Source organism: Vigna unguiculata, chromosome 10 (assembly GCF_004118075.2).
Source record: "Vigna unguiculata cultivar IT97K-499-35 chromosome 10, ASM411807v1, whole genome shotgun sequence".
NCBI lineage: Eukaryota > Viridiplantae > Streptophyta > Magnoliopsida > Fabales > Fabaceae > Vigna > Vigna unguiculata.
The window spans coordinates 33363851-33374742 of NC_040288.1; the positions used below are offsets into that span (position 1 = coordinate 33363851).

Here is a 10892-nt window from a genome sequence, read left to right on the forward strand (position 1 = left end):
AGGAGCAAAGGCCCTAATATAAAAAATGTAACATCCCATCTAATAGAAAATACTATTAAATAAAACATGACATGCTTGAATATAATCGAGCAAGCGAAAAAAAAGTAAACTAGATTTAACTATTACAATCATCCCAAAATACAAAAATATACATGATATCTAAGGCACAAAATAACCCAAAGAACAAGCTAGAAATATAAACACCAGAACTTTTTAAAAGGATGTGATGAAAGAGAACTATCTACAACATTTAATCTAAATCGCAACGTCTCCCTCCACCTGATCAAAATCAATAGGAGTCTCCTCATTTGCTCACACCAAGTTATGGTAATCATAGCAAAAGAAAAAGGCAAGCAAGATAACAAATACACAATGAGAATGGTAAGCTAGTGAATTTAAAGTGAACAAATAATAATCAAGTTATCTCAACACAAGTCACATGTATTAATAAGCATAAATGACACTCTAACTCAATTATCTGAATACATGTAATGAAATTAGATTCATTGCAAACTTGCACTTGTGGTGGCCTCTACTATTTTGCAAAACCATTGTCAATGGGTTTCATCCTACCACACACAAGGTTACTTCATCATCATCATCTAAGGTCATTATCCTGTCTTAGACTTGGACCTCATGTTACTCTCACCACATGAATCATTCTACTCTATATGAGTCTGAATGATCATTTAGAGTGTCAGGATGTAACTTTACTTGAATCAATAAATAATTAGGTACATTATATCACAACCAAAAAAATTTCTCCTTGACATTCCCTTATATCTTCCACATGTTATCTCAGAATCAATCATGTTTCATGCAAAGCACATCAAGTTAATTCTCAACATACCAACATCTTTCATTCATAGCCTCTTACATCATATTTCATAATTATCACAATAAATCACATGGTAAAATAAGAAATTAAAATAGCACAAGTTTTGCTTGGCCGAGATCCTTGTCACTTAAGCGAGATGGTTTATAGAAACTAAAATAAGACTCCAGAGCGTTCTCGCATGGTTGACAGATTCTTGCCTGGGTGACAGGGGCTCTTGCTTGAGCGACATAATTGTCGCTTGAGCTAAAATTTAACATAAGCAAAAATAATTCCAATGATTTTCTTGCTTGAGTGAGTGATAAGTGTGAATTATTAGTTAAATTGCATATCATTTGCACACTTATCTTGCACTAAACCAATATGAAAATCATTAGAATTGTCCTAATTTTACATAATTACAAAACGAGGTAGTGATTAAGATAGAAAAAGTGGAAATTAATGTATTTTGTGCTGTTTTGCATGAAAATAAAGTAAATTATAAATTTAGCGACCAATTATAATTTTTTATTTATAATAATAACTATTTTAGTAATTAGTAATTTTTTATTTTGTAAATTGGTATCTAAATTGGTCACACTAAAGTGAATAACAACTTTTGTTGACTAAAATTAGTCGTTAATGAGACATTTTATTGTAATATTACTTTTATTTTATTTACGGAAAAGATAAAAGATAAAAAATAAGAACGAAAATGTGAACATTGCATTTATTTGATTAAGAGAAATCTAAGAAGAATATATATAAAATAAAATTTAAAATACTATTTTAATTCTTACTTTTGTTATTTTTATTCAATTTAATTATGTTATTTTTTCTTTAATTAAATTCTAATTTTGGTTAAAAAAAAACTTTTGGCTTTGTATAATCGAAAATATCACTTTTTGTAAATATTTATGTTGCAATATCATTTTTGTAAATATCACTTGTCAATTTGTAGTATTTTTTTTATTTTATTTAGTTTATTCCATTTTTTTATCTTTTTTTTTAGGTGTCAAGGTCGTATCTATACACTTGACGATAATGTCGGTGCTGCAATGTCAAATGTTAATGTAAAGTGTCATTGTCTTTTATTCAATTCAGTCTCTATATTTATTTTCTTGACTCAAATGAGTCTCATATTTCTTTTAAATAAAGTAACGTTGTTTCTCTCTAAAATATAATTGAATTCAATTTACTTACCAATAAAAGTAAATAAATTACACAACTTATTTTATTATTATAAATATTATGTAATTTAGAGAATCGATTTAAGTACACAAATTAAGTTATAAGATGTAAAATGTTTTACAATTTGATTTAAATTTCATATGAAAATTAATTTAAAAATTTAAAAATGACAATAAGAACTTTACATTTACATTTTTTATATTTTGTTTTTGTTATTTTTAAATAGTGAGTTAGTCCTTGTAGTAAATAACGAACTTGATTGTTAGATAAGACTGGACATTTTGATCAAATTTAAAAAAAAGGTATAATTTTAAAATATTTATTTTGTTTAAATTTAAATTAAAAAGTAAAATTAATTTTAATATTAGGTTTAATACTAATTTAGTCACATATGAAAGCGGGAGAATTGCTTAATTTAAAAGAAAAATGAAACTCAATTGAATTAAAAGATAAATATAGGCACTGAAATTTAAAAGTGTGGTGTTTTATAATAAGTAAAAAATGAAATATTTTAAATTTATTTATGTTTTCTTTTCAAAATAATATTTCATTATCCATTTATTTGAACTAATTCTCTAAGTTAGAAAAGAAAAAGTCTTACACTCAGCTAAAATTATATACGGAACGGAAACTACAATATAGCTACGAATAACTGATGATCGAAATCAGTTACGATAAAATGAAAAACTTATTATTATTTTTTTCTTTCACCTAATTATGATTACAACTATAAAGGGGCAATTAGGTAGCACGTTGCAAGCCACTTTCCGGAAGGTGAAGACCAAATATTGCTTTTTTGATATTTTATTTGTTTTAAAGATAACTTGTTTTTAACTATTAAGAATGTTTTCTTAAAAGGAAACACGAGTACATGGAAAGCAATAGCATCATCATTAGTAGATCAACAATCAAATACACAGAATATCACGGAATATGAATATACATTTTCAACTCTATGAAATATATCATTAGCTATGAGTTTTCTTAAAAATGATATGTAATATTGTGGGGACCACAACAAGTACCATGGAGACTAAAAAAAAGGATTTTAAGAAATTCTTCTGAGATCTCTAATGTGGAGAATAAGTACTTTGTGCAATGAACCCATTATGAATTTTTCTGCTTTATATAATAATTCTAAGAGTCTTTTGAAGTTTTCTATATAAAATGTATGATATCTTTCTCATTATGAATTGTTCTATACAATATAAAAAATCTTAATAGTCTTTTGAAGTTTTCTATTTATAAAAGAATATGATGTCTTCAAGTTTCTTGTGAATGTGGAAGCTTCCTAGATAATTATGATAGGAGATGAATTTTTTGTATGAACAAAGAAAAAGGAAGAACGAAAACATTATAACCATGGAAAAGAAGTAAAACGATGACCTAAAATTAGAATATACTATATCAATTCCTATGAGAACCAATATGGTATGAAGGTGGGATAATGATATGTTAACAACTAAATTTTAATAATTTTCTCTTACAATATGATATATCATTTTTTAATTGGTTTAAAAATATGAAAAAATAGAAAATGAAATACCTCTTAAAAAATGACACATTAAATTATAATAGAAAGTTGTCAAAATTTAGTTGTTAAAAAAATTATTTTCCATGGAGGTGCTATATGGGTTGCTAAGTTATACTCTCTTTGATACTAAAAACATCAATAAGAAAGGAAATACCTCAAACACATACAACAAATTTTTCAAATGATTTGATCAATAAGAAATGGAATAAAGAATTACATAAATATTAATTTTTTCATAATTTCTTCTCTCATTAGAAAATAAAATAGAAAAGCGTTAAAAATATAAATGTAAATCTAAATATCATATAAGAATATAGAATTTTTTTGGGACACCCAATAATTTTACACCACACAAAAAACGAGATTTAATATAATTTAAATATTCATTTCATCTTTTAATGTGTTTTGTAAGAATAAAATCATAATGAAATTTCATGCTCTAAATAGACGATATCTCAAAGATAAAACTTTTAAAATTTTGAATTACATTGTTAATCTTTTCTATAGATTGACCATAGTTTATCCATCTAGTTATTAATCTAGACAAGTAAAATATGAATGAAAAATTCTAAATGTGAGAATCCTAGAAAATCACCAATAAGAAAAATAATAATTTAATCATTCAAATAAAAAAATCTTAACTATTCAAATAAAAAAAATCTTAACTTTTTTTTTTGCATTTCTTTTTTTCTTAAAATATACTCTTCCGTATCTCTTCAATTTTCTTGGAATATAAATATAGGTCAAAAGTGAGATTTTTTAGAAGAATTTGAAAACTAAAATTGCGTTACAACGTGGCAATACCAAAATGTTTTAACTTATGAGATTATAAACTGCAACAAGTGACAGTGATTGATGAACTCATGAAGAGGAAATGTTCTGGAACCTAGACTTGGTTCTCTACAGCATGAGTGGTCAACAGTTTCCCACGTACATGCCACCAAAGTCAACGCAAAATTTGCTTCATCAAATTCTAACCACCATTTTCTCATGCTCTCTCTTTCGTTACCATTCATCTTCTTTTCTCTTCATTCTTTCGCTTTTTCTTTTTCCAATAAAGAAATTACGATGATTTAGGTCCATTATCTTTTGATTTGAATAAATTGATTTTGAACTTTGCACGTTTGCTTCATGCATGTTATATATATAATAGAATTGGAATTTTTAGCTTTTGACCTTCTCATAACAATTTTGTGCTTTTGTCATTCTATCTAGAACAATGAGAATTTCATACGCATTACGGCAATCTAGAACATTTTGTAATACTAATTAAGAAATCATGAAAACCCTAGTGCCAATTCAACTAATATATGGTGAGCATGAAGGGAAACATTTGAAATTTTAATAGATAAATTATATATATTTTAACATATTGTACTTTTCTCCTCCCTTTTTCAACATAATAACTTAATCTATATTTGACAAAACTAAATAAGAAAATACTTAACATAAGATTGTTAATTAAGCTAGTTTAATGAATAAATTAATTAATGACGTAAAATACTATAAAATACATGAATTTTCAATGGTATTTTCTTTTTGTGAAACGATGTGTGTTTAGGTAAGTACAGTTTTGGTAATAAACGAGGAATTAATTAAAGAATTATGATAAAGAGAAGAAAAATAAAACATGAATGAATACAAAATATATTCCGTATTGAAACTAAAATAAAAGTGAAAATTAGGCTATATTTTTAATTTAAAGTATTCTCTCTCAAATCAACATTCCTTGAATTAAATTATATCCAATTCAAAATCCAAAATATATCACGTAAATATATTTATTAAAAATATAATGTTTAATATTGTATATAAATTTTCTTTTGTTACAACTAACACTTGACATTTGGCAAATACCTCTCGACATGCATTGTAATTTATCAGAAAATTTCAAAAGCACCTAAAAAGTCAAAATTGGGATTTTTTTTTTCTGGAAGTCTAGAAGAACAGAAAAAAAAATTAAGAAGAAGATGAAATGGGAAACTAATTAATTAATTTATTGAAATTTGTTTAGATTGGAATACGAGAGCGGTGACGGTGTTGAGTTCTGGAAGATAGGATAGGACTCTGCTGTAGGCGGGTCCACCGGTTTCCCATGCGCTCTTCCAAGTCAACGAGAAAGAAAGTGCGAAACACAAGTTTTTGATTGTCACATTAAACCCTAATTTAGCACTATTTAATAGGTTCATTCTAGAAGTAACCGTTTTTTCAGTTTACATGTTTTATTCTCTATGATTTTCCTTTTTTAATAAAAAAATGTTTATTTTCATCTGTTATTGTTGAAATTCTAGATAATATATTTTTTCATTAAAATTGAATTAAAGCATAGTAAATATTTTTATTTTAGTAAATAAAATATTATATAGGAACAAATGATTACTAAATAGATTCTCAGTAAATTTTAGTTACAGAAAATGTTACATATAATACAATACAATATTTTTTTTAAAAACTTTTATAATAATTATTTTAAAAACTATATGAATAAAGACTTTTAACATAATTATAGTATGAAATTTCACAAAACAGTCATTAATCTTTTATGCTATTCAAATTCACTTGCCCAATCTATTAAATTTGAGATATGAACATTAAATCAAGTTAAATAGAACGGCTAATTAGAATGCAGAAAAAAACCATAAATGGTTTTGAAAATTATCAGATGCCATTTAATTTAAAGTTTTAAAAAAATATATAAAAAATTTATTGAAATAATAAATAATTACTTTAAACATTAAATCAACCACATTTTATTATTAAATAAATAAAAAAGTAAATTTCAAAATAAGACAAGACAAGGCAAGGCAGTTTATTCAACTAAGACAAGGCAATTATAATCCTATCTTTTTGACCAACTTTCTCAAGTGGGTTCTGAAAATTTGCATGCAGATTTTATTAGTTGGAACAACCTTGAAAGTGTTGCGCCATAATTAATTCACTAGAGTGGCACTGATTAATGAAGGTTTTGTTTTATGTTTGACCAATTCTATAACAAAATTATTAAGATTATTACGTAGTATTAAGGATTTTAGCCATCAATTGCATAGTGATTTAGCATTTTTAAGATATTTGAACCTTTCAATTGTGCCATAATTACAAAGCTGTTATTGTGTTTTTCTTTGACCTTATGTAATGTAGTTAGAAAAACACAACTTTTTAAGTTGATTTGGTGCATATACATGAAGGTAATTGGAATTTGGATGCATGTATTTGTTCGTCAATCACAATTACATGTTGGTGGGGAAAAAGGTTTTCAAATTCAGTAAAATTAATTAGGGCAGCTTTATTTGATAGTTTATGATAAATTTTGATTTCAAATAAGTTTAAAATCAATGTTTTGGGAGAAGACTTTTTGTATCCTAGTTCAAAGCATGAAAAGTTAAATTTAGTAATTATAATGATGAGATGGTAAGTTTATTTTTTAGAAGGCAAATATAACATAATAAATTAAAATTTTTAATTGTAATAATATGACTCTATTATTATTTTTCTATCATAATAAAGTATTATAATTAACATGCTAATATCGACGCCACAACTATGAATGCATAACTTCCTACTAAAGAAAATAGAACAAAATTAAATCACGTGTGGAATTAGGAATTGATAAAATCAAATCTTGAAAACCTTTCTTATTTAAAATACATCAAATCTTGAAATATTTATCACTTTCTTTTAAGGAACATCTTATTTTTAAATGATATTATTATGTATTGTTAAAATCTTGAGCTTAAATGTTACGAAATATTTGATTTTTTCATTAGTATTTTGAATGTGATTTATTTTATCAGATATGTTATTTTAAGTTTTTAATACTATTAATCTTTTATAATATTATTTTATATGTATTTTAATTATCTGTATTATTTTATTAACACCAACTCAATCATAATTTAACTACTGTTCCACCCTGCAAATCTTAAACGGGTGATTTCACCTGCAATGAAAAGTTCCGTTTTTCATAAACTTCTATTAACGTAAACTAAAAGTAACAAGAATAGAATATGGGAAGTAAATACCAAAATAACAACTTCTATTAATGTGATTCTATTTTTTTATTTATTTCTTTCTAAACAACATTCTGATAATTTCAAAATCTTACCTTTTTAGTTCTTCTTTCTCTGTGCTGTGTTTCTGTACTAACAAACACAAAGTAAATAATATTTAACAGAGGACTCAAAGTCAATCCAGAACAAAAGTCTTCTGCGGTGTGCAAATCACTGTTATGTTAGGTAAACTCCTCAAGCGATTTTGCAGATTTGATCTGTGTGTGTCTATTGTCTCCACCACTTCTTGTTCTGTCAATAATACTCAGTTTTTTCAACTTTTTCTAGATGACCGAATTGTGGTATGATTCTTCAAAAGAATCCAGAAAAGATAAATAACCATTATTTATTTTACTATAAGAGATCAATCATCATTTCTGATATAGACAATATCACATCACTGACAAAAGGTCAAAGTAATATTTAAAACAGATTCTAAAATATGTTCCAACCCACATGACTATATAATACGGCACTAACTATTTTATTTCACATTCTGAAAATTGAGCTTACATTATTTTATAGCCATCTTCCACTTTAAATATTATCCTCTTCTTTCTGCATCCAATTCATTCAGATTCAACAACAACCATGGGTATGGCAGATGCAAAAGAAAGGTACCACTTTCTCTCTTCATGAAGTCATGGATCCAACATGCTATCTGCATACCCTTTTGCTTCTAGTGTATGTAATTTGTATTTGGTGATTAACATTTTAAGGATTTGCTTTTGTTTTTTCAGATATGCTGTTGTGACAGGTGCAAACAAAGGGATAGGATTGGAGACTGTGAAAGGGTTGGCCTCAAATGGAATCAAGGTGGTGCTCACAGCCAGGGATGTTAAGAGGGGTTATCAAGCTGTTGAGGAATTGAAGAAAGAATTTGGCTTTTCTGGCCTTGTGCTGTTTCACCAACTTGATGTCACTGACCCTGCTAGTATTGCATCTCTGGTTGAGTTTGTGAAGAACCAGTTTGGGAGACTTGATATATTGGTAAGATTTTGATGTTATGTTTAATGTTCTGAACTATGCTTTTCCTTTTTTTACTACTTTCTCCTTTTTTTTGTGTGTAAAAGGAGTTTGTTAAACTTTTTATGTCTATGACAGTGAGTGGAATCTTGCATTGTGTTTGTGCCCCCACTTAGTTGTTTCAATTGAATAATATGATTCACAAAATACCATTTGTCTGGTGATTCTGATGCAGAACACTAGTGATGAACAGTGTTTATCCAATATCATCTTCTTAATGGTCCAATTCTCCACTTTTCCCCCTAATAAGTCTTCCTATGACTGAACTACATATTTATAATAAGAATGGTGCTCACAATTCTACAAGCTTGCAACATATTTTGATTGATCTGCAAAATCAATGAGTTTGTATTGGTGAAAAGTGCCTGATCTGGCTGACACCAACCTGATTCAGAGTTTATCAGACTAAGTTAAAAAACTTTTTCTTGATGATGTTGAAAAATCTGAATGATTCACCATAGCAATAACCTGTGTTTGTTTTTCTTTAGATGAAGGATCACTGAACAATTTTGAAATTCATATGCAGGTGAACAATGCAGGAATCAATGGTTTCAACACAGATGGCATGGTGCCATCAAAAATTAACTGGAAGGAGCTACCTCAAACTTGTGAGATGGCTAAAAAATGCCTCAGAACAAACTACTATGGAGCTAAGGAAACAACTGAGGCATTTCTTCCCCTTCTTCAGTTGTCCAATTTACCCATGATTGTTAATGTTTCCTCTGAAGCAGGACTTTTAAAGGTACCAAAAGCAACATAATTTTGAACCACTTTAAACAAAAGATCTTTTTTATCAGTTTATACTTCTTATACCAATTTGAACCAATTTGAATCAATTTGAAATCTGATGTTATAACATGGTGTGTTTCAGTACATATCAAATGGATGGGCAAGGAGGGTGCTTGATGACACAGAAAATCTGAGTGAAGAGCTAATAGATGAGGTGCTGAGGGAGTACATGAAAGACTTGAAAGAAGGTTCTCTAGAAAACAAAGGGTGGCCAACCTACTTGTCTGCATATATGGTCTCAAAAGCAGCAATGAATTCATACACAAGGCTTTTAGCCTATAGACACAAAAAATTATGCATCAATTGTGTCTGTCCTGGTTTTGTTAAGACAGACATTAACAAAAACACTGGAATCTTATCTGTTGAAAATGGTGCTGCTAGTGTTGTCAGATTAGCACTCTTGCCTAATGGATCTCCTTCTGGGCACTTCTTTACCAGACAAGAAGTGTCAAGCTTTTGACACATTTTAAGGTCTTGATTGGATAATTTTTTTCATAAATACTTCCAAAGAAAAAAGTGAAAAAAGGTTTCTGCTATATATCAATATCAGTTTATGAAAAGAAACTTGATTGTTTTACTTTTCTTCTTTTGCAAAAGTATTTGTAAAGAATTTATCCAAACAGGACCTGTTGCTTACAACTTGCAGATGGAACGAGAAAAATTTTGATGGAGTGGATGAAAGTTTTAGCGTTGTGGTCTTGTGTGTTACATAATGGCATGTGGGGAAATGCATCTGAGTTACTTTGGTTCTTTTATCTTCTCACATTGTTGGCTCTTGAAATGGTCAAAGTTCAAGTTGCAATGATTTTTGGACTGATAGAAACTTTCGGCAGAGGAAATTATGAAGAATGGGTCATTGTTATGTTTGTCCCTGTCATCTTAGGTGTGGATCAGAGTGGTCTTTGACTTCAAACTTTCAACACACGTGCAATGCTAAAGCACTGCTCATCGCAAAGCAGCAATAATGGATGTCGAGATTTCAGAAAAAGACGACAATTGTAACAAGACATACCATGATTCGTGTCCATCCATCTCCTGTAACATAATATTATCATCGTCATATAAAATATGAACTTAACATCAATGGATATGGATCTTATCATGCTCAAATCAGAATTTACAAATTTAATTGGGGTGGAAGTTAAGTTTGTAAAGAATTTGAAAAAATAAATTGAGTTTGTAGAAAAGATGTTAGTGTGCCAACATGAAGAAATAAAAATAATAGAGTTGGAAAATCAAGTCCAATACAAAATTGACACGTAACCAATGATATCATGTTCACTATTATACTTGTGGATGTGGTGTTTCTATTTGGTTGTGTTTCTCGATGGGACACGTGGTATAAAATCAAATATATATATATATATATATATATATATATATATATATATATATATTTTAATCATAAAAATATATGATATAATATTAAGGTTAAGTGTTAAAATAAATTTACAATTGGTTAGGTAAAAAAAAATAGCTTATTTTCTTAAAA

General features: G+C 27.8%; 1 protein-coding gene across 1 annotated transcript; it reads left to right on the top strand.

The window, feature by feature from the left end:
• The first annotated feature begins 8071 nt into the window (after positions 1-8071).
• On the top strand, positions 8072-10484 carry LOC114165817 ((+)-neomenthol dehydrogenase-like). Its single transcript, XM_028050403.1, has 4 exons — positions 8072-8202; positions 8326-8575; positions 9138-9353; positions 9483-10484. Exons 1-4 carry the CDS (start codon positions 8177-8179, stop codon positions 9858-9860), a joined length of 870 nt encoding a protein of 289 aa, XP_027906204.1. The 5' UTR covers positions 8072-8176; the 3' UTR covers positions 9861-10484.
• The last annotated feature ends 408 nt before the right edge of the window (positions 10485-10892 follow it).